The 25,018-nt window shown below is 44.8% G+C and overlaps 1 protein-coding gene across 1 annotated transcript in view; it reads right to left on the reverse strand.

Annotated features, from left to right (window-relative positions):
• Positions 1-25,018, reverse strand: part of POLDIP3 (DNA polymerase delta interacting protein 3) — a 216,500-nt gene that overhangs the window by 109,899 nt on the left and 81,583 nt on the right. Inside the window, exon 4 of the mRNA XM_068242119.1 lies at positions 11,044-11,217. Coding sequence (XP_068098220.1) covers positions 11,044-11,217 — 174 coding nt within the window. The remainder of the gene's footprint in view (positions 1-11,043; positions 11,218-25,018) is intronic.

A 25,018-nucleotide genomic window follows, 5' to 3' on the forward strand; every position in this document is an offset into this window, starting at 1 on the left:
CAGCTGAGCCTACTATGAAGGCAAAAAAGCTCCATATTGTACTGCATCATTTAAACCTCTACCCTTGGTGGCATTTAATTCATAAATCCACCTAAGTTCAATCTGCAGGAGTCGCTTGTCAACATCACCGCCGCTTTCATGTGGGTGTACCCTATCGAGTCCCACAAATTTAATATAACTAGCATCACCTCTATGCGTCATGTGGACATGCCTCGAGATTGGGGACCTAAAGTTACACCCCACAATGTCGCCAGTGTGTTCCTTGATGCGTTCCTTAAATGCACGACCAGTCTTCCCCACATAGAAACATCCACATCTGCACGTGAGTAGATACACGACGCAGATGGTATTGCAATTTACGAAATGGCGTAACCTCCACCTGCGTCCATTGGGGAGCGTCACCTCAGGTCCCACTGCTAAATATCTGCAATAGACACAATCCCCGCAACCATAGGTTCCCACTGTAATGCAATGCTTTCGACGACCATCACGGCAGAAATGGCTAGTGGTTAGGGAATCTCTTAAAGTTCTTGATCGTCTAAATGTAATTTCTGGTCTGTAGGGAACATAATCCTTGACTGAAGGATCGCAGCGAAGCACATTCCAGTGGCGGCCCAAGATCTCATATAGTTGATGCTCCTGATCACAAAAACGTGTGATCAGACGTGTTTTGTTACCCTCATTCCAGTCGGGGGTCTTAGAGCCACCAGGGGATCTCAAAAGATCTGCTCTGGTTGACTCACGGGCCCTGCGATACGCTTTCTTAAGCCACTTGTCTTTGAAGCCTCTTTCTAAAAATTTACGGCGCAAAATTTTTGCCTCTTTTTCAAAATCTTCATCTCTTGAGCAGTTTCGACGAATTCTCAAATACTGCCCAATAGGAATGCCACGAATCGTGTGTTTCGGATGTGAGCTATCAGCTCTGAGAAAGGAGTTTGTTGCCGTCTCCTTACAGTATAATTGCGTCGTAACGTATCCATCAGTGCTCACGTTGATCCTCAAGTCAAGGAAAGGAACCGTTACAGAATCATTATTTACTGTGAACCTAAGGTTGCGGTCATTGCAATTAAGGCTCTGTACAAACTCGTCCAGCAGGTCCCTCCCACCTGTCCAAAAGACCAAAATATCATCAATGTACCTGTGCCATGACACAATGTGGCACAGGTACATTATCAGGGAATCACTGCTAAACAATGCGCGCTCCCACTCCCCCAGGTACAGGTTCGCAAGCGACGGCGCACAAGTTGTGCCCATCGCTGCGCCCTGCACCTGGAGGTAGTGACAGCCATCAAATAGAAACACATTGTTCTCCAAAATAAAGGACAGCCGTTGCAGAATAAATTTATTGTGGGCATATTCCTCTACCCCCAGCTCTGAGAGGAATCTACTAACTGCCTCTGTCCCTTTCTGTTGGGGAATACTAGAAAAGAGGGCCTCCACGTCCAGGGTGACTAAGAGAGAACCAGGGGGCAACTGCAAGCCCTCCAAAATGGTCAAAAGATGAGACGTGTCCTTGACATATGATGGGAGGCAATGAACATGCGGTTGGAGAAAGAAGTCAACATACATGCTAACTTTTTCAGTTAGCGCACCACAACCTGAGACAATTGGACGTCCAGGGGTTTTTTGTATGTTCTTATGAACCTTCGGCAAGGCATAAAAAGTAGGGGTGACCGGATTGTCCACCTTCAAAAAACTAGCAGTTTGTGGACTGATGACCCCTATGTGCACAGCATCATCAATTATCTTGAAAAGTGCCCCCTGGTTTTCCACCACCCTAGACGGAGAGACCCTCCGATAGCACTCCTTCTGTCCTAAAATTCTATGACACATATATCTGTATTGCTCTATTGTCATAACAACAACATTTCCCACCTTTGTCCGAGGGTTTGACTATCAGGTTCTCAACTGACTGAAAATTGCGCAGAGCCTCAACTTCCTCCAAACTCAGATAAGATGATAGGCCAGGCTCCAGCCAAAGTTCACGTATGTCTTTTTCTACCAGATGTATAAATGTTTGCACCCCCGGACAAAGGGAGAAAGGTGGAAAAGATGTGGATCTCTTTTTAAATGTTGCACTCCGTCCACTTGCAGACTTGTTTGTGGTTTGATCCTCATCAGCTGTGATCCACCCACCTTCATCCCCAAGATCTATAAGGGTCATTAGGGCCCGGTAATCTTTATTGGTCCATTCTTTCCAGTCCTTGATCACTCCCCCGAGGGGGGCATCCGCCTTCCTACCATGCAGGCTTTTCAAAGCTAGATTACGACAAAAAATGTGTAAATCCTTGGTAAATTCAAAACGATCAAGGGTACGATTTGGACAAAAGCCAAGGCCCTTTCTGAGTAAGGTTACAAAGCCAGGTTGTAGTATGGTTTTAGACAAATTAATCACCTGCATAGAGTGGCGGATGTCCCCAAGGGCGGAAGAGACCGAATCCTCGACAGAGTTTAGGTGTTGCCTAGGTTCAATATGTCGTTTACCAAAAAAGATGATGAGGAAGCCGAGACAGAGGAGGGTCCCGACCCACCTGAAGCCCCCTCCATCTCTTCCCCCATGTCCTCCGAAGTACATCCTGACAGATATTTCTTAATAGAGCCCTCCTTTTTAGGATATCTTTTTTTATCTTTTATGGGTTTTATGTCCTTTCTAATCTCTGTCTTGGATGATCTGGTGTAGGGACGACTAATAGATGTATCACTAGGGACAGATTGGGGTAGGGATTGTTGACCATCTAGTGATGAATCCGAGTCTTCGGGAGCACTTGATATCGGGGTGTCAGGTTGTCCAGAACCTGATGGGTTGGAATTGAGGGTTTAGGGCCCCTAGGTTCAAATGGTTTTTTGTTTTTGTTCCACCTATAGGCGTAACCAAAGCGGTAGGCAGCCCTATCTTTTTCAAATTTATTATCCCTTCTAGTCACTATATCCCGATTGTATTTTTCTATATGTTTTTTCAATTTTTCATTAATCACAACGATTAATGAACAAGGAATGATCCTTAACAGGATCCAAGGACTTCAGCGTCTCAGCTATCTTTTTATCTACACTCTTTAGATCTTCCTCCTCCAATTCCTGCATTAGAGTGAGACTGACCTTAGAGCATACTTCAAAATTTTCCTCCCACTTTTTCTTAAAATTGTCAGAGAGGTCACGCCTATAGGGGAAAATTTGTATACGAAGCCATTGTGGTACTTTTGAATCATTTAAATAATCACGATTGTATTTAATATTCCACCAGATTCTGGATTTCTGTTCATAAAGTCTTTCTAGTCTTCTGAACCCTGCGTTGATACTGCGTATCTCACTCCTAGTCTCTCTCTCCTTGACACACTCCTCATCTACCTGCTGTACTATCTCCTCCCACTGCAACATGTCCCATCTACCAGAAAACCACCACCAGTGTGAAAAAAATTTAAAAAGAGATCCACATCTTTTCCACCTTTCTCCCTTTGTCCGGGGGTGCAAACATTTATACATCTGGTAGAAAAAGACATACGTGAACTTTGGCTGGAGCCTGGCCTATCATCTTATCTGAGTTTGGAGGAAGTTGAGGCTCTGCGCAATTTTCAGTCAGTTGAGAACCTGATAGTTAAACCCTCGGACAAAGGGGGAAATGTTGTTGTTATGACAATAGAGCAATACAGATATATGTGTCATAGAATTTTAGGACAGAAGGAGTGCTATCGGAGGGTCTCTCCGTCTAGGGTGGTGGAAAACCAGGGGGCACTTTTCAAGATAATTGATGATGCTGTGCACATAGGGGTCATCAGTCCACAAACTGCTAGTTTTTTTGAAGGTGGACAATCCGGTCACCCCTACTTTTTATGCCTTGCCGAAGGTTCATAAGAACATACAAAAAACCCCTGGACGTCCAATTGTCTCAGGTTGTGGTGCGCTAACTGAAAAAGTTAGCATGTATGTTGACTTCTTTCTCCAACCGCATGTTCATTGCCTCCCATCATATGTCAAGGACACGTCTCATCTTTTGACCATTTTGGAGGGCTTGCAGTTGCCCCCTGGTTCTCTCAGTCACCCTGGACGTGGAGGCCCTCTTTTCTAGTATTCCCCAACAGAAAGGGACAGAGGCAGTTAGTAGATTCCTCTCAGAGCTGGGGGTAGAGGAATATGCCCACAATCAATTTATTCTGCAACGGCTGTCCTTTATTTTGGAGAACAATGTGTTTCTATTTGATGGCTGTCACTACCTCCAGGTGCAGGGCGCAGCGATGGGCACAACTTGTGCGCCGTCGCTTGCGAACCTGTACCTGGGGGAGTGGGAGCGCGCATTGTTTAGCAGTGATTCCCTGATAATGTACCTGTGCCACATTGTGTCATGGCACAGGTACATTGATGATATTTTGGTCTTTTGGACAGGTGGGAGGGACCTGCTGGACGAGTTTGTACAGAGCCTTAATTGCAATGACCGCAACCTTAGGTTCACAGTAAATAATGATTCTGTAACGGTTCCTTTCCTTGACTTGAGGATCAACGTGAGCACTGATGGATACGTTACGACGCAATTATACTGTAAGGAGACGGCAACAAACTCCTTTCTCAGAGCTGATAGCTCACATCCGAAACACACGATTCGTGGCATTCCTATTGAGCAGTATTTGAGAAATCGTCGAAACTGCTCAAGAGATGAAGATTTTGAAAAAGAGGCAAAAATTTTGCGCCGTAAATTTTTAGAAAGAGGCTACAAAGACAAGTGGCTTAAGAAAGCGTATCGCAGGGCCCGTGAGTCAACCAGAGCAGATCTTTTGAGATCCCCTGGTGGCTCTAAGACCCCCGACCGGAATGAGGGTAACAAAACACGACTGATCACACGTTTTTGTGATCAGGAGCATCAACTATATGAGATCTTGGGCCGCCACTGGAATGTGCTTCGCTGCGATCCTTCAGTCAAGGATTATGTTCCCTACAGACCAGAAATTACATTTAGACGATCAAGAACTTTAAGAGATTCCCTAACCACTAGCCATTTCTGCCGTGATGGTCGTCGAAAGCATTGCATTACAGTGGGAACCTATGGTTGCGGGGGTTGTGTCTATTGCAGATATTTAGCAGTGGGACCTGAGGTGACGCTCCCCAATGGACGCAGGTGGAGGTTACGCCATTTCGTAAATTGCAATACCATCTGCGTTGTGTATCTACTCACGTGCAGATGTGGATGTTTCTATGTGGGGAAGACTGGTCGTGCATTTAAGGAACGCATCAAGGAACACACTGGCGACATTGGGGGGTGTAACTTTAGGTCCCCAATCTCGAGGCATGTCCACATGACGCATAGAGGCGATGCCAGTTATATTAAATTTGTGGGACTCGATAGGGTACACCCACATGAAAGGGGCGGTGATGTTGACAAGCGACTCCTGCAGATTGAACTTAGGTGGATTTATGAATTAAATGCCACCAAGGGTAGAGGTTTAAATGATGCAGTACAATATGGAGCTTTTTTGCCTTCATAGTAGGCTCAGCTGCACTCTGCTGTTCTTCCCATGATTTGCCCCCTTTCACATTTTTCTTCTTTCTCTATTTCTTTTTCTTAACCCTTCCCTTTTTCTTCCCCCTTCCTCTCCCCTTCTTCCCCCCCCCTCCCCCCTCTCTCCTTCCCCACTTCCCCTCCCCCCCCCCTTCTATCCCCTCCCCCCCCCCCCTTCCCCTGCCTTTTCTCTGTTTCCCTCCTTTCACTATACGTGCGCATGGGTCTCCTGTTTTTTGAATGTAAATATGTGAGTCTGGGTTCACACACATTTTTTAAGGGTGTACCCACTCATGTCATTATGGGCTGTAATTATATGGTCCAGTCATTTAGTCTCTTAGAGTGTTTATGATAGAGTGTTTTTTGATATAGTATCTGGTCTTATTGGACATTTATTTTACCATACAGATATATTATGGATTTGTCTGGATTAATTTGTATAACTGCATATGCATTTTTTGACCTTTGTATACATAGATGTACAGTTTTATCTTTTGATTTGCGACTTGGCACGCCCCCCTCCTTTCCCCTTGCTCGCCGTCAGTGGGTCGCTTTATTTGCGTCCCACTGTGGGACGCATAGCGTGATTATATCTGCTTCCGTGCGCTGTGATGCGCCGCACAGCATGTGACGCTGTGCGTCATTGACCAGCTGCTCTTGCGGCTGATGAGGCGTACTACGTGGGCGGGGGTGGGCGTGCCTTGGGGCTAGAAATGTCCGCAGTAGTTCAGACACGGACAGAGATTTGCAAGGACGCTATCTTTGAAGAGGCCGTCATCGGTAACGGCGAAACATGTCGATGCACATGCGTCCACTCTTGGACCTTATCCCAGAAACCTTCCTGTAACTCGGGGATCTTCCATCTCCATGAATCTACTCATACTGGATGGTAACTATGTTTGCATGTCATGCAGCCCATGAACTGCCTTAAAACTGCCTGATAACCGCCTCAAACTGCTTCACGCTAACCCTGCTAACCCAGCTACCTTGCTCTGCTGCATAGGATCTGCTAACACTTATGCTTACTGACATGGATAACTTGCTGGATTGTATCTGAACTGGCTACACAGGTGCCCTTGTGCATGGCTGATCATCTTTGCCTGTGTTTTATATCTGCTGGAGATCTATATCCACGCAAGTGATACGGAAGTTATTTATATTTCCCACGGATTTGTGGACTTTTATTGGGACTGCGATTGGGTCCAGGATTATTCAATGCATAAGGTGCATAGTGATCTTTTTCTACATATTCAAGCGGATTTCTGAGCATTATCCTCATTACATCAAACCATAAGAGGGCTAAGGAGTGATTAAGACCTAGGTCTAGGGTGCATGGACTTTTGCAGTACTGTAATCTTCCGGGTTCTTTCAGTAATTGATGTTCGTGGCTATATGCATTCACCAATGACATTATTATTCTGCCAGTAATACAGGAATACTAAGATTGATTAGGTTGGAGGACTGCAGCCTCCTCCTGTCTGGGATATATAGGTCCATTTTAGTTTATTAATGTTTGTTAGTCTGTTTTGTGTAGTTTTTTTATATATTCTATGTATATACAATATATGTTAATACGTTTTTCTACTTAATTGATTAAATATAATAAAAATAACATTATTCTGCATGCACCCAAGAGTCAGTTCAATCCTTTTGTTTTATGCTTACTATTAATGCTGACATGGTGCATGCAGTTTTATGAATTTAGCTGCTGTCCTTAACTCGATGTATATTGGGTCGTTAGACCCTCAGATCATTTTTGTCTGATTCCTGTATAGACACCCCCCTTTTTTGCAATATATATTCACTAATGCTGGGAATACACCATAAGTTTTTTCAGCAGATAGATGGTTCGATAGATAATTTCCGACATATCCGATCTTATTTTCGATCATTTTTCTGATCGATTTCTCATAGAAGCGAGTGGAAATTAATAAGAAAAGATCACAGTAAATCGACTGAAAAAATCACATTGTGTATGCCCAGCAAAAGTCCTGTGTTTTGACCCTTTGACTGATGTTCTGCTGAAAAAAAATGTGGTAGTATATACCGGTAATATGCTGTAAAACTTTTAGAGCAAAGAAGAAATGCTGGGTTTTATGCCACTCTAAGTGACAGTTGCATGCCCACTGTTTGCAGGAACAGTGATCTATTTAACATGACTGTTTTACTAACCCATGTAAGTATGGCTAAGTGAATAGGTGGTCCGTCATGTGAATTTATATGCAGCTTACAGTATGTGTGTAAAATGTCTTACTATTGCTGGCGAGAACAATTGTTATAATAATGTTTTGGACATATGGTAATTTCCAGTTTATTCAATTGCAATGTTGTTCAACAGTTTTTATATTTCACAATGATCTTACAGTACATGTTCTTTTAAACAACCAAATAAAAACCTAACACACACACACACACACACACACACACTAAACAACAACAAATTGGATTGTGGGACAAAGGGCAGGGGTGCCCCTTGCCTGGAGCGCAGTTCACTGTCAGGGCGCGTTGGCCGCTGGATCTTGTAGTAAACCTGACACACACTCACTAATATAATGTCGGCATCGGTATCCATTAGTTTTAAAACGCTGTCATAGCAGCGCCTTCTCCCCCCACCAATAGATAAAGAGCAAATTTGTTCTGCCCCTCCTACCCCTTCCCCCTGGGCCAATCGAAAACTATCCAATGTTGCTCCGCCCTCCAACACCCGGAAGTTCGGGTAGTAGGTGCCGAGCAAGGCTATGACCTGCTTTTGCTGCCTGGCTTGCCCGCTTATTGAAATGGCAAGCAGGAGAAGAATTGGCTTAGGGCAGGATTCGCAGTGCAGCCCTGATCAACTCGCCCTGCCTGAGTCACCAAGAGTGTGTGGAAAGTGTGAGTTCGGGGGATCCAGCGCTCATATAGACCTTGAAAAGTGCTGCCTGAAGATCAGCCTTCCAGTCTGCCCTGGAGAGGAGAAATCAGGTGCAGAATCTCGTTAGATACAGGCTGCAGGAAAGGCAATGGGGAGACAGAAGCAGCAGCTGTATGTAGCAGACACACGTGTAGTACTGAAGCGTTTATGCTGTCCAGTCTGAGGCTCGTCTCACCTCTGATGTCCCCCACCCCCTGTCACCACCTACACATTCCAGCTCTTCCTGTCAGACAGCAGCACATGCAGACTCTGCTGATGACACGGTTCTGCCTCCTCACTCCCTAGCTATCCAGCCTGCATAGACGTTTGGGCAGTGGGCACATTAGTATGTATCTCACTATGTACAATTGCTGCTACTGAGGCATAGCTCCTAGCTGTCCCTCTTTGGGAGGCCTGTCCCTCTTTCCTCCTCATTTGTCCCTCTTTCAGGACTTTGTCCCTTTTTCTATGTAAATATGTATATTTCTCTACTAAAAAATGTGTTTGACTCTAAATTGTATTCCCATCCTTTAAATTGCTATATTACCAATTTTAAAATGTTAATATGAAGGAAAATGAACCAGGATAGAAAGAACCAGTGTGGTTTGAATTATAAAACATATTTTTGTTATGAAATCTTTATGGTATGCATGACTCGGAGTGTGATCAGGGGTTTGGCTTAAGTGTCCCTCTTTCTCATCTCAAAAATGTGGGAGGTATGACTGAGGTATTAGGGATTATTGGGCAGAGCACGCAAAGCTCTGGCTTTTTATATGCATTTTATTTAAATGAGTTTGATTTGTTAACTGGTGGGGCTAAATCATAATTCCCTCTGACCCCCTCCCCCGGCAGTGGTTGTCATGTTGCCCCAGTTTACCCCACCCTCCCTGATCCACATTTTAAAATATTTAAGTACCCCTTTACTGAGACACTTGACAAATGAATGAAAGCCCATGGTGGGCTAGATAACCGCCTCCTGAGCTGGTACTGCTTGTTGTTGTCAGCGCTTGTTCATGGGACCGAAAACGATTGAATGGAAACAGAGTGTGGCATGTCCCATCCACTCCACGCTCCAGTCAGCACTCCAGCACGGCTGTGTACTGCAGCTGCAACTGGGAGCGTTCTGGTAATGCATACTTTAGAAGCATCACTGAATGCTTCCGGCAGCAACTGTTGCGCACAGGCGGGTGGGAGAGCTCACATGCAGGGAGAGTGGGGTGGACAGAGCATTCTACACTCACTCACCTTCAGTCATAAATGGGTGGGGTAGCAAAACAGTGCCAGAGACGTGAGCCCTTCCAAACAAGGGCTACTGTGCACTTTGGGAAAGTTTAAGTGGTGTCCTTAACTCCTTTTTTGCTAATGTGTAGACTGTCAGTTATCATAATGTGCATGATAGCCTCTTTTGATCTGTGGGAGACAAGTTGTCTGCATATTATCTATGGGACGGGGCATAATATATGCATTTGATTTGTGGAGGACCGCCTGCAACTAGTACAGAATGTTGCTGCCAGATTACTAACAAACCAGCCTCGTCACATTACACCGTTTCATCACTCACTGCACTGGCTACCTGTAAAATGGAGAATACTCCATTTAAACCCCTACACAATTTGGGCCCTGGATGCATGAAGGCCTTGCTGAAACTGCTCCACACCCCTCATAACCTCAGATCAGCAGGTTCCATAAACTTGGTCATTCTCAGAGTGCACCTCAAAACCTTTGGAGCAAGAGCTTTCTGTCATGCTGCCCCTACGCTTTAGAACTCCCTACCATACCCAGTAAAGACAGCCCCTTCCCTGGTGATATTCAAATCCAGACTGAAAAGCCACCTGTTTATTCTGGCATTTGCAGACTTATAGAATTCTTCCTCTGTACCATTATTTACCAATCATCGAATTACTGGTCTGAGCCATGCTTATGCGCTTTGAGTCCTATGGGAGAAAAGCGCTTTACAAATGTTATTTTTTGTTGTTGTTGCAGTTATCTGCATTTGATCTGTGAAGGGAGTGTTATCTGCATTTCATGTGTGTGTGTGTGAGCATGTACAGTATATGTATGTATGGGGTGCGCCATAGATGGTCTCCCAATGGGCAGCCAGGGGGCGCCACAGGTTTTCTTGCCTGGAGTGACAAAAAGGCTAGAAGCGCCCCTGACCAAGGGGATATGAGGGAAGAGAAATAAGACTGCTTTGCAGATAAGAGTACATTTCTAAAGTCATCAAGAACATTTTTTGTAAGGCAGAAAGTCCTTAGTGTTGCTTTTTCTTAAACTGAAAAGGTGCTTTAGAACAGCTGAACGTGTTGAAGTGGTTTTGGTCAGCCAGAGTTTGCTGTTGACTGTGTGGACGGGCATTTAACTTTCCTAGAGCCTCATACTTTTATTTTCCATTAGTAGTACACATGAATTTCATTATCTCAAATGTATTTTCAGTTTAGGTTTGCTTTTACTTCCATTCTATCCTGAGGTAACTTGCAGCCATGCACCCTAAGGAATTCAATAAAGCCTGCTGAACTGAAGGCCTGGTTTAGCTTTACAAAATCATAAACCTCACTGTATGATACTGAATGTTTAGTTTTTAATGTTACAGCAAGATTTAGTATTCTAGATAAGGCAGGTTCACGTCATTTTCAGATTTGCAATCACGGACACACAAAGAAAATCTTACCTCTACTGAACAAGATTGCAGTGGAGAGGTTGCCTCCTTGGAAACAAGTGTACGTGATACACCAGTTAAACTTTTTACACGCTGTAAAGGTGCTGTGGGTATGGATTGTATAGAAGTAGGAGCTGTGTAAGTATCATTTTGAACGACCTTTGTGAGAGGTATCGATATCCCCGCCTACAAAAACAAAAAAGAATTATCAAGTGAAATAATGGGAGGAGGGATAGATAATATGATGCAAAACATTCTAGCTTGCTTGCAGATTAATTGCAGCTTAAAGTCAACGGAGCACTATTTTAACAACTGACCTGCACTAATTCCTCCCCATCATATAGGTTAACTACTCAAACTTTTTTTTTTCCGTTAGGGTTTACAAAGAATAAAGTTGTAAATCAATTTCTCCCCTCCCATCCGAACAGACTGTGTGGTTGGGACACAGGGATTCCTGGGATGCCAGAAATGCCTTGTAAAGAATACTGTGTGTAAGAGTAGGTCCACACTTGTCCAGTTGCAAATCGGATTCGGATTCAAACGGATCGGTTTAAAAAAAAAAAAAAAAAAATCTCCCCGTTTTTCTTAAAAATGTCTTTTGCAGCCTACGTTTACAGTCCGTGGAAACATAACCCCAGCCCTGGCCGTGTGTGTGTGTGGGGGGGGGGGGGGAAGGGGGGGAGGAGGTTTGGCGCCCTGCTGGAAGGGGTAGCAGGCAGGAAGGTGGTCAGCGGGCACAGTAGCGGAGGGGGGGGGGGGGATCGGACCCCTCCCTCACCTGGCTCCCCCCACCCCTTCCCCGTTACCCCTCCAGCTAGTTTCTTTTAAAAAACATTTTAAAATCAACGTATAAGCGAGAACATGGAGGCGCATGGGCGGCCTTTTCTTCGGCATGGAGGAGTGACACACTGATCTATCTACACAGGGCATGTCTCGTAGATCAAGCAGGACCCGAGACAAGACTAAATCTCCTGCCCAGAGAACCCGGACGGACATTTTACTACTACACGTGGAAGGACAGCCACCATGTCTAATGCGGCCCCAGCAGCAGAAGGACGCTTGAGTGCAAAAAGGCTCAGGAGCTGAAATTGCCTCTGCTTCATCGTCCCCCACAGGTACATCTCCACAGTGGGATAAGCAGAAGTTGTTGGGGGACATTAAAAAGCTTTTAAAGGCGGAATTAGTAGTGGTAGTCACAGACATTAAGTCCCAAAACCATAAGGTAGGTCAGAGGGTGGGAGAGCTGGAGACCCGCATGGATAACGTAGCGGATGTTATGGAGGAGGACCAGCAACACCACATATCACTGGACGCTGAACAACGTTTGGAGGACTTTGAAAATAGGGCCCGCCGTTCCATTCTGTGGATTCGCTGTCTTCCGGAATCATTTGCCTCGCTCTGAGAAGTAGTAGTTAATCTATTTTCAGCCCTTCTCCCTCAAACTGACGCTCGCATATTTCACCTGGACAGGATTCACCGTGCGCTAGGCAAACAGTGAGCCAGAGACATGCCGCGTGATGTCATTTTGAAATCATTATTTTGAGGCTAAAGACATCTCTCAGCTGCTAGAAAGAAAACAAATCTTCCAGGTGTGCCTGTGTCAATTCACATCTACTCAGACCTTGCACCTGTGACCCTTCAGAAACGCAGAACCCTCAAAACTATTACTTTAAAGAAAAAATTAAATATCGCTGGGGCTTCCCTTTTTCTCTTAACTTGTCAATTAATGCTCGTTCACACTCCACCCACTCCCTTGAGGTCCTGCACTCCGCCTCCATTGAATATGATGTTGGAGACCAATAGCCCCTGCAGCAGCATCTCCCACGGCCAGAAAGGATCTGGTCAACAGCCACTAATAGATCTCCACGCTCTACAACTGGCCCTCTCCCACTTCAGATAATGCACTTCAGCGCTGTGTAATATGTTGGCGCTTTTTTAAATACAATAAATAAACTAATGTCTACAAAACCCTTCTCCTCCCATACGCTTACAAAGTGTGAAGGTTTTTTCACAGTTTTTTCTCCTGTTACACATTGATAATCCCTACCGTGCTGAGTTTCGGTTTTCAGACTGACTCTGCACTTATTTTGGAGACACCATTTGTTACTCTGTCTCCCCTGGGCCTATAGCCTTCCAAACTCTTATATATCTTCCACCCTGAACTTATGCCTTAACTATTTAACTGCTGTTTGTGTGCCGGCGAACTTTCGGTGGTTTGCATTCGCCATCTAAGGCAAACTTCTCCGGAAGTTCAGTTCGCCCCCATAATGCACCATTAGGGTCAACTTTGATCCTCTACATCACAGTCAGCAGGCATATTGTAGCCAATCAGGCTACACTCCCTCCTGGAGCCACTTCCCTCCCTGCACCCCCGGCCATTACACTCACTTATGTGCCCGCACTAATTAGAGAAGGGACAGCTGCTGTAGACTCTCTCATAGGGAAAGATTAGTTAGGCTCTTGTAGGCTTCTTAGCTTGCTCCTAGCTGATTCTTATTGCTAAAATAGCACCCCACAACAGCTCTTTTGAGAGCTAATCTTGTTCTTGTGATCTAATTTGTGTGTGTGTGTGTGTGTGTGTGTGTGTGTGTGTGTGTGTGTGTGTGTGTGTCCCACTGACACTTGGGTTGCATAGACAGCCTTGATAATCCATACTGTGTGTGTGCCACTGCCAGGCCCAGCACATTCAGTGACTACCTGTGTGTGTGAGACAGGTGCACATTGTAATACCCATTACTGCATATACCTACCTGTTGTGTTGAGAGCACGCACCTAATCACTGCATATACCTACCTGTCTTGTTCAGTGCACCCACCTCATCACTGCATATACCACAGCACAACGGAATAAAGGTACCACTGCCAGTAATCCTTCTCCCATGTCCACGCAGGCAAGGACAAGACGCACCAGCGATCTCATCGTGATGTCGGACATGGGGACTTTAGTCCAATGCCTCGCCTTAGCCCTTCCGGATTCACCCTCCACCAACGCCTGGACTGGCAGGTAGCCGACTACCTGGCTTTAAGTGTGGATGTAGACACTGTGAGCAGCAATGAACCCTTGGACTACTGGGTGCGCAGGCTTGATCTGTGGCCAGAGCTGCGACAATTTGCTATCCAACTTCTGTCTTGCCCTGCCTCAATTGTCCCGTTAGAAAGGACCTTCAGCGCAGCTGGAGGCATTGTCACTGAGAAGAGAAGTCACCTACGTCACAAAACTGTTCAGTACCTCACCTTTATCAAGACTAAGTCGCTCCCCACACAGCATCTCTGCCCGCAGGCCACTTGACTGCCTTCTCCGCCACCACCAACAGGGTCCAGGACACCAGGCAGATTCCTGAATTTTTAAGGCCGCTGCTAGCAGCGGCCGCTATAATAATTTTTCTGGTGCATGTACATGCCTGCCTAATTTTTCTCGCTGCACTGCAGCTGCAAGCCTGCAACAACAAAATGAAAGGCATGTACATGTGTCAATTCCCCTTCGTGATCATTACCTTGTTCTGTCATTCAGCTATCTAAGCCCGGCGACCATATGGGGAAAACCGCCACAGCCTGCCCTCTCGCCATGGGGCGCACCAGTCCAGCACGGCCGTCACAACACAAACAGCTGTTTGCGGTGTGTTACACAGTGAGTTTTGTGTGTCAGTGTGAAGCAGGACTCTAATTACACTCCCTGATTGATGTATACACATGCAAGTATGTTTTAAAGCACTTTAGGCCTCCAATTTAGCATGCAATGTGATTTCTGCCCTTAAAACGCTGCTTTGCGTCAAATCCAGATTTTTCCCCGGGACCTTTGGCATCTATTCCACTCCGCCATGCCCCCTCCAGGTGTTAGACCCCTTGAAACATCGTTTCCATCACTTTTCTGGCCAGCATAAGTCTTTCTAGTTTTCAAAGTTCGCCTCCCCATTGAAGTCTATTCGCGAACCAAAATTCGGAGGTGCGGGCCATCTCTAGTTTCTGCTTGGGCCCTGAATTCTATCTATATGGGTGGAGGGGAAGTTTGTTTAGCAGACTCTTCTGAGACCAAAACCTCATGGACTTTCCCTATAACTAATTGGAGTCATGTTTCAAAGCAATATATCTCCTTCTCTTATATGCTCCCTAGAGGCATATCAACAAACTGTCATTGACCATAACAGGAGGACCCCCATCTCTCTCCCCGAGATCTAGGAAGCCTGTCCGGGGTTTTGGCGGGCTAAAAAGGAGAGGCTGGCCTGAGTTGGGGGGGGGGGGAGGTTCTTGTGCCCCTTGGCGGGCGCCGGAACCCCTCCTGGATCACCCATGCCTAGGAACCTTGCCCGTGAGGCCCACGGGAGCTCTGGATTTTAAACAGGTAGAGGCTGGGGGGTGGTAGAATGAGGGGTCTGCAGGATCTCTGGCTGGTTTGTGCTAAGCCTTCCAGATCCATGCCCTGAATAGGTAACTACTTGCATAAGGTTATACTTATTGAAAAATTTACATTTTTACGTTTCTCCTCCTACCCCCTTAGAGGGGTTCTAACAAAATGTTACTTTACTTTATGGCCGGTTGCCGGGTTGCTCATCTTGTTGTCCCCGACTCGGGAACGGTGTGAAGTCATTATAGCCTCACCCACCTCCCGCCTTCCTCGTTCGAGGTTTGGGCATTCCAGAATTAGCCCATTTGCTAATCTTATAGCTGCTGGTTATTTGTGTCTTATCAAGGATTGTTCTCCACAAATGTCTCAACTCATATTGTTTTTTTTAAATTTGAGTACCTCTGTTTTTCAGGGCTGTGGAGTCTGAGCAATTTTTGGGTACCTGGAGTCGGGGGTCGGGAAAAATGCACCGACTCCTAATGAATTTAAACTAATTAAAATAGAAAATATGATAAAATGTTCTATTTTTCAGATAATAGTCATCATAAATTATATATACACAGTAACAGCTGTGCTCAGCTCACAAAATGAAATGACTCAAAAATAGTTACTTGTGCTGCTTCAATAAAGCAGTCCCCATATTTTTAACGTCAGATATACATATCCGATTGTGACTGTATATATGATGTGTATTAAATTGCAAGGTCTTGAAAAATAATGAAAATTGTGATAACCTGTACACACTGGTGCGATGCGTTTTTAGAAAAACGCAATCGCAGTGCCTGCTGCGCTTTTTTAAGCGCAGCACTTAAAAAGCGCATATAAAAACGCAATGCAATGCGATTCCATTGCGTTTTTCAGACGTCAGTATCCCAGAAGACTCTGCAATTCCCTGATTCCTGTTAAAATGTAAACTAGAAAAAAACCAAAGGATTCTTTAGCCAATCAGCAATTACAAGAAAAAACGCAAATGCGTCAAAAACGCAAGTAAAAGCGTACGATGTGTTTTTTAAAACTACATGCACTTGCGATTTTAAAACGCATGCGCTTGCGATTTTGCTTGCATTTTTCAGTGTGTACAGGCCCGTCGGCAAGTTGAGTTCACGCAAATGCATAGCATGAGTGCACAGTAATGGAGCTGCATGATCAGTTAGGACACAAAAGGAGGAGGACCCTGCCCAAAGGCTTACAATCTAGAGGACATAGGAATCTTTTATATATACTAACTAACATCATGCTGTAAGAATAAATCCTGATGTGTAGCTGTGTCAATGAGATGGAAAGAATTCTGCGTTGATGCTGGTTTGTGCAAATTTATGCACTCCTTTTGCTCATGAAATCATAATTTGATATGTTGGATTTGGTGACTACGAATTAAAGGGTACCTGAGATGGATGAAAATAAAAGTTTTAGACATACCTAGGGCTTCCTCCAGCCCTCTTCAGGCTTATCAGTCCCTTGCTGTCCCCTCTTCAACCACCTGGATCTTCTGCTATGAGTCCCGGTAATTCAGCCAGTCAACGCAGTCCGGCCTCGTGCTGCTTCTACAGCCAGGATCGTTCTGCATCTGCAAAATAGTGCTGCGCAGGTGTAGTACGTTCCTGGCGGCGGAATGTGTGCATGCGTACTGCACCTGACTGGCTCAAGTGCCTGGACCCATAGCAGAAGATCCAGGTGGCGGAGAAGGACAGCGAGGTACTGATTAGCCTGAAGGGGGCTGGAGGAAGCCCCTAGTAGGTATAAAACTTTCACCTGTCTCAGGTTTACTTTAAAGGATACCTGAAGTGACATGTGACATGATGAGATAAACACGTGTATGTACAGTGCCTAGCACACAAATAACTATGCTTTGTTCCTATTTTTCTTTCTCTGCATGAAAGAGTTAAATACCAGGCATGTAAGTTGCTGACTCAGTCCTGACTCAGACAGGAAGTGACTACAGTGTGACCCTCACTGATAAGAAATTCCATCAATAAAACACTTTACTGTCAGAAAATGGCTTCTGAGAGCAAGAAAGATTAAAAAAAGGGTAATTTCTTATCATTGAGGGTCACACTGTAGTCACTTCCTGTCTGAGTTAGGACTGAGTCAGCCACTTACATACCTGATATTTAACTCTTTCATGCAGAGAAAGAAAAAAAAAGGAACACAGCATAGTTATTTGTGTGCTAGGCACTGTACATACACTTCTATCTAAACATGTCACTTCGGTATCCTTGAAGTTACACAGTAGTACTATACTCTACATATGCACTCCCCACAGAGCTGCAGGGAATCCACTGAGAATGTTGTGTACATTGAACAGAGGTGTTGTTTATCACCCATAAACCTGGTTCAGATTGTACAGTGGTGTGAAAAACTATTTGCCCCCTTCCTGATTTCTTATTCTTTTGCATGTTTGTCACACTTAAATGTTTCTGCTCATCAAAAACCGTTAACTATTTGTCAAAGATAACATAATTGAACACAAAATGCAGTTTTAAATGATGGTTTTTATTATTTAGTCAGAAAAAAAAACTCCAAACCTACCTGGCCCTGTGTGAAAAAGAAATTGCCCCCTGAACCTAATAACTGGTTGGGCCACCCTTAGCAGCAATAACTGCAATCAAGCGTTTGCGATAACTTGCAACGAGTCTTTTACAGTGCTCTGGAGGAATTTTGGCCCACCCATCTTTGCAGAATTGTTGTAATTCAGCTATATTTGAGGGTTTTCTAGCATGAACCGCCTTTTTAAGGTCATGCCACAACATCTCAATAGGATTCAGGTCAGGACTTTGACTAGGCCACTCCAAAGTCTTCATTTTGTTTTTCTTCAGCCATTCAGAGGTGGATTTGCTGGTGTGTTTTGGGTCATTGTCCTGCTGCAGCACCCAAGATCGCTTCAGCTTGAGTTGACGAACAGATGGGCGGACATTCTCCTTCAGGATTTTTTTGGTAGACAGTAGAATTCATGGTTCCATCTATCACAGCAAGCCTTCCAGGTCCTGAAGCAGCAAAACAACCCCAGACCATCACACTACCACCACCATCTTTTACTTTTGGTATGATGTTCTTTTGCTGAAATGCTGTTTTACTTCTACGTCAGATGTAACGGGACATGCACCTTCCAAAAAGTTCAACTTTTGTCTCGTTGGTCCACAAGGTATTTTCCCAAAAGTCTTGGCAATCATTGAGATGTTTTTTTAGCAAAATTGAGATGAGCCTTAATGCTCTTTTTGCTTAAAAGTGGTTTGCGCCTTGGATATATGCCATGCAGGCCGTTTTTGCCCAGTCTTTTTCTTATGGTGGAGTCGTGAACACTGACCTTAATTGAGGCAAGTGAGGCCTGCAGTTCTTTAGATGTTGTCCTGGGGTCTTTTTAGAAATGGCTTTATAACCTTTACCAGACTGATAGATCTCAATTACAGTACTTTTGTTCTCATTTGTTCCCTGATAGATCTCAATTACAGTACTTTTGTTCTCATTTGTTCCTGAATTTCTTTGATCTTGGCATGATGTCTAGCTTTTGAGGTGCTTTTGGTCTACTTCTCGGTGTCAGATAGCTCCTATTTAAGTGATTTCTTGATTAAAACAGGTGTGGCAGTAATCAGGCCTGGGAGTGACCACAGAAATTGAACTCAGGTGTGATAAACCACAGTTAAAGGGATACTGTAGGGGGTCGGGGGAAAATGAGCTGAACTTACCCGGGGCTTCTAATGGTCCCCCGCAGACATCCTGTGTTGGCGCAGCCACTCACCGATGCTCCGGCCCCGCCTCCAGTTCACTTTCAAAGACTTTAAAGTCAGAAAACCACTGCGCCTGCGTTGCCGTGTCCTCGCTCCCACCGATGTCACCAGGAGTGTATAGCAGAAGCCCAGTATGGTCTGTGTCTGTGCAGTATGCTCCTGGTGCCATCAGCAGGATCGAGGACCCGGCAACGCAGGCGGAGTGGTTTTCTGACTTTAAAGTCAGAAATTCCAGAAGTGAACCGGAGGCGGGGCCGGAGCATCGGGGAGTGGCTGCGCCAACACAGGTTGTCTGCGGGGGACCATTAGAAGCCCCGGGTAAGTTCAGCTCATTTTCCCCCGACCCCCCTACAGTATCCCTTTAAGTTATTTTTTAACAAGGGGGGCAATCACTTTTTCACACAGGGCCATGTAGATTTGGAGGTTTTTTTCTCACTAAATAATAAAAACCATCATTTAAAACTGCATTTTGTGTTCAATTATGTTATCTTTGACTAATAGTTAATGGTTTTTGATGAGCAGAAACATTTAAGTGTGACAAACATGCAAAAGAATAAGAAATCAGGAAGGGGGCAAATAGTTTTTCACACCACTGTACATGAAGAATGTGTAATGGAGGAAGAATCCCCTCATTCTCCTGCAGAGTACCTGCACATCACTCATACATGTATTCACAGTTACATTGACTAGGGCCTGATAGATGTTCTTTGCTCCTGTCTGTACCTTTTACAAGTACTCTTACCAAGGACTAGTTTTAGTCTAAAGGGAATAAATATAGTAGTCTACATATCCTTCTCACTTCAGTTGTCTTGTAAAATTCCTAAGTGTTGGCAGTTAAGAGATGAATTTCACGTTACATACTGTTAATCAACAAAATTGTAATATGCAAATTAGAGGAGTCGGAGTCGGTGGAATCCTAAACTGAGGAGTCGGAGGATTTTTGGACCGACTCCACAGCACTGATAAATACATCAAAGGGCAATACAAAAGCTTGGCAGGTGTGCTTTTTTGTCCCTAGGCTTGTACAATAGACAAGGAGACATATGGAGGTAAACAGCTTTTGCCATCTATTTAGAAATAATAAAAATTGTTCTTTTATTTGCATGGGGCTTCTTCCAGGCCCTGTAGGCTTGTATGTCCCTCGCCGTCGTCCTCACTCAGCTGTTTGACCCACTCTTGAGTACTGCACATGCGTTGGCCCAGCGGGGGCTGGAAGTCGTCCCAGGTAAGTAGCAGAACCGTTTTTATTTTTACCTCTGGTGTCATTTAACCACTTCCGGACCTTTGCTACGCATATCTATGCCATGTATACTTCACTTGCGGATCAGGGGCATAGATATGCATATTTACTTACCGCCGCTGCCGTTCACGATCCCTGCACAGTTTCAGTTCACCTTGCCTTCACAATCCCCTCCTTCCATGATCAGGGTATGGGAAACAGCTGTTCCCAACCCCGATCACAGTACCTGGAGGCTGTGATCAGAGCCTGCGGCCGTGACAGTCGCTCAAAGAAAAAAAAAAAACCCTGATGTAAACATTTATTTCTGTGTTCTATTTTAAGTAAAAATACACCCAAATAAAAAAAAAAAAAATAAAAAAAAATTACAATAAATATATATATATATATATATATATATATATATATATATATATAGTCTAATTTGTGGTGAAAACAAAAATATAGATCATTTCAGTATGGTAAGCGACAATAAAAAAAACAAAAAAAAGTCATCGGTGAATGAATGGGAGGAGCGCTGAAATGTGCAAATTATTTTGTTTTTAAGGGAAAAAAAAACTCTGATCCTGAAGTGGTTAAACAGTAATGTCAACTATTACTGTTAAAAAAATAAAATAAAAAGCCAAAATTCCTGGGCTGGGTGGTTTCAATGCCATTAGTTACAAAAGGCATGCAAATGAATTTCCTTTACACAGTACTTAACAAAAATGAATACACCGCTCACATTTTTTTGTAAATATTTTAGTACATCTTTTCATAAATCAACACTGAAGATATGATACGTTCATATAATGTAAAGTACAGGGTGGGCCATTTATATGGATACACCTTAATAAAATGGGAATGGTTGGTGATATGAACTTCCTGTTTGTGGCACATTAGTATATGTGAGGGGGGAAACTTTTCAAGATGGGTGGTGACCAAGGTGGCCATTTTGAAGTCGGCCATTTTGAATTCAACTTCTGTTTTTTCAATAGGAAGAGGGTCATGTGACATCAAACTTATTGGGAATTTCACAAGGAAAACAATGGTGTGCTTGGTTTAACGTAACTTTATTCTTTCATGAGTTATTTACAAGTTTCTGACCACTTATAAAATGTGTTCAATGTGCTGCTCATTGAGTTGGATTGTCAATGCAACACTCTTCTCCCACTCTTCACACACAGATAGCAATACCGCAGGAGAAATGCTAGCACGGGCTTCCAGTGTCCGTAGTTTTGTATCTTCACAGCATAGACAATTGCATTCAGATGACCCCAAAGATAAAAGTCTAAGGGGGTCAGATTGGGAGACCTTGGGGGCTATTGAACTGGCCCATGATGACCAATCCATGTTCCAGGAAACTGTTCATCTAGGAATGCTTGGACCTGACACCCTTAATGTGGTGGTGCACCATCTTTCTGCGAAAACTCAGGGAACATGCCAGCTTCAGTGCATAAAGAGGGAAACACATCATGTAGAAATTTTGCATATCCAGTGGCCTTGAGGTTTCCATTGATGAAGAATGGCCCCACTATCGTTGTACCCCATATACCACACCTTACCATACATTTTTTTTGTTCCAACAGTCTTGGAGGGATCTATCCAATGTGGGTTAGTGTCAGACCAATAGCCGTGGTTTTGTTTGTAAACCTCACCATTCACATAAAAGTTTGCCTCATCACTGAACAAAATATTCTGTGTAAACTGAGGGTCCTGTTCCAATTTTTGTTTTGCCCATTTTGCAAATTCAGTGCACCAACCTGGGCCATCCTTGTTGAGATGCTGCTGTAGCTGGAGTTTGTAAGGGTGCCATTTGTGAGTAGCTAATATCCGCCAAAGGGATGTTCGACTAATGCCACTCTCCAGTGACATGCGGCGAGTGCTACGCTGTGGGCTCTGGCTGAATAAATCTAGGACAGCCACTGAGGTTTCTTCATTAGTGACATATTTCATGCGTCCACATTTTGGCAAATCCAACGCTGAACCAGTTTCACGAAACTTAGCAAGCAGTTTGTTCACTGTACCATGGGAGATGGGTGGTCTTGTAGGGTGTCTTGCATTGAAATCTGCTGCAATGACCCGGTTACTGCGTTCACCAGACAACACAATTTCTATCTGCTACTCACGTGTTAATCTCGATGACATGTCAATGGCTGTAAACAAAGAGAAACTTAAAAATAACTCATGAAAGAATAAAGTTACGTTAAAACCAAGCACACCATTGTTTTCTTGTGAAATTCTCAATAAGTTTGATGTGTCACATGACCCTCTTCCTATTGAAAAAACAAAAGTTGGATTCAAAATGGCCACCATGGTCACCACCCATCTTGGAAAGTTTCCCCCCTCACATATACTCACATAATGTGCCACAAAAAGGAAGTTAATATCACCAACCATTCCTATTTTATTAAGCTGTATTCATATAAATGGCCCACCCTATTATCAGCGTACGGCTTGTATAACAGCGTACATTTGTTGTCCTGTCAAAATAACTCAAAGCCATTAATGTCTAAACTGCTAGCAACAAAAGTGCATATAATCCTAAGTAAAGGAAGTGATAAGATTGTGCCCAAAAGCCAATATTTTTGTATGTAAACCATTATTTTACAGCACTGTTTTGTCTCATTTGGGCATAGACTTCACTAGAGCTTCACAGGTTGCCACTGGAATCCTCTTTCAGAATCAGAATCAGCTTTATTCGCCAAGTACGCGGAATGACGTACCCGAAATTGTTTTTGGTACACACGGCATGGCAGTCGAACATATACAAAAATATAGCAAACATAAACAACATAGCATTGCACTACATCAAAAATAACATGACACACATGGAGTGAGCCTAGGGGACATGCGTTCAGGGCAAGGGCCAGGGGATGGCTGAACTGGTCATGGGGGGTTTGAGGTTGAGTTCAGAAGGTGTACAGCCTGAGGGAAGAAGGTATTCCAGCGTCTGGTGGTTCTGGAGGGGATGGCTCTGAAACGGCGGCCCAGTGGGAGAAGCTTGAAGAAGCGGTTGCCGGGGTGGGAGGGGTCCTGCGAGATCTTGATGGCTCTTGTCCTCATTCTGGTAGTGTGGAGGAGATCAAGGGGCGGCAGGGGCACTCTGATGATCTTTTCTGCGGTGCCGATTACTCTATGCAGTTTGTACTTGTCCCTGGCAGATGCCCCTGCATGCCAGACGATGAGAGAGGAGCACAGGATGGATTCCACGGTAGCCGTGTAAAAGCTCTTAAGCAGATCCCGCGGGATCCTGAATTTTTTTCAGCTGGCGCAAGAAAAATAGCCGCTGCTGTGCCTTCCTTTGGATTTTAGTGGAGTTCTCCCCCCATCTTAGGTCATTAGTAATGGTTGTGCCAAGGAATCTAACGCACGGAACCCTGGAGACCTCGGTCTCCCCAATGTGAACTGGAAGGAGGGGGGGCGACGCTTCCTATAGTCCACAATCAGTTCAACAGTCTTTGCCGCATTGAGGACGAGATTGTTGTCTTTGCACCAGTTGCAGATCCTGTCTATCTCATAACGATAGGCATGCTCGCTATTCCTGCTGATGAGGCCGATGATTGTTGTGTCATCTGCGAATTTAATGATCTTGACAGAGTCATCGGTTGAGGTGCAGTTGTTGGTGTATAATGAGAACAAGAGCGGGGACAAAACACACCCTTGCGGTGCTCCTGTGTTAGTTGTTCGCTCGCTGGAGTAGCAATTGCCAAGCTTAACTTTCTGCGATCTGTTTGAAAGGAAGTCTCTAATCCACCTGCAGAGGTAGGGGGCTACTCTCAGCTGTGCAAGGTTGGCAAGCAGGATCTCTGGGCAGATGGTATTGAACGCAGAACTGAAGTCCAGGAACAGGAGCCTAGCATAAAAGTCAGGTCTATCGAGGTGCTCCGTGATGTATGCCAGACTGATGTTGATGGCGTCCTCTACCGACCTATTGGCCCTGTAGGCAAATTAATCTGAGCCCAGGTGGGCGTTCGTGGATAGCTTCAGCGAGGCAAGAATGAGCCGCTCAAAGATCTTCATGATGGTGGGGGTTAGGGCTACTGGTCTGAAATTATTGTGATCTGTGTTCCCCGTTTTTTTTGGGGGACTGGGATGATCGTGGATCTCTCAAAGCAGGAGGGGACCTTGCCTTCTGTTAGAGACCTGTTGAAGATAGAGGGGAGGACAGGAGCTAGCTGGACTGCACACGTTCTCAGACAGATTGACGACACGCCATCCGGGCCTGAGGCTTTCCTGGGGCTGAGTTTGCGCAGGTGACGTAGCACCTCCACTTCTTGAACAGCCTCTGAAGCTGCGGGACCACTGTCCTCTAAGTTAGGTGGAGGGGAGTGCGCCTCTCTGGCCATGGCCCCAGAGACTCCAGGCTGCTTGGGACTTTGCTCGAACCTGCAATAGAAGTCATTGAGTTCATCAGCCAGCTGGGCGCTAGGTGGCGTTTGCTGGGGGGGGTGGGGGTGGGGGGCTTGAAGTTTGTAACTGCCCTCAGGCCTTTCCAGACCTCACGTTAGTTGTTGGACTGAATGCTCAGACTCAGCTTGTCCGAGTAGGCCCTCTTTGCAGGCTTCAGTTCACGATTTAGGGCATCCCTTGCAGCTCTGAACTCTTCAAGGGAGCCAGACTTGTGCGCTACCTCCTTCAGTTTCCTGAGCCGGCGCAGCTTGCCGCTAAACCAAGGCTTGTTGTTGGGGTACACCTTGAAGGT

Source organism: Hyperolius riggenbachi, chromosome 6, assembly GCF_040937935.1.
Source record: "Hyperolius riggenbachi isolate aHypRig1 chromosome 6, aHypRig1.pri, whole genome shotgun sequence".
Lineage (NCBI taxonomy): Eukaryota > Metazoa > Chordata > Amphibia > Anura > Hyperoliidae > Hyperolius > Hyperolius riggenbachi.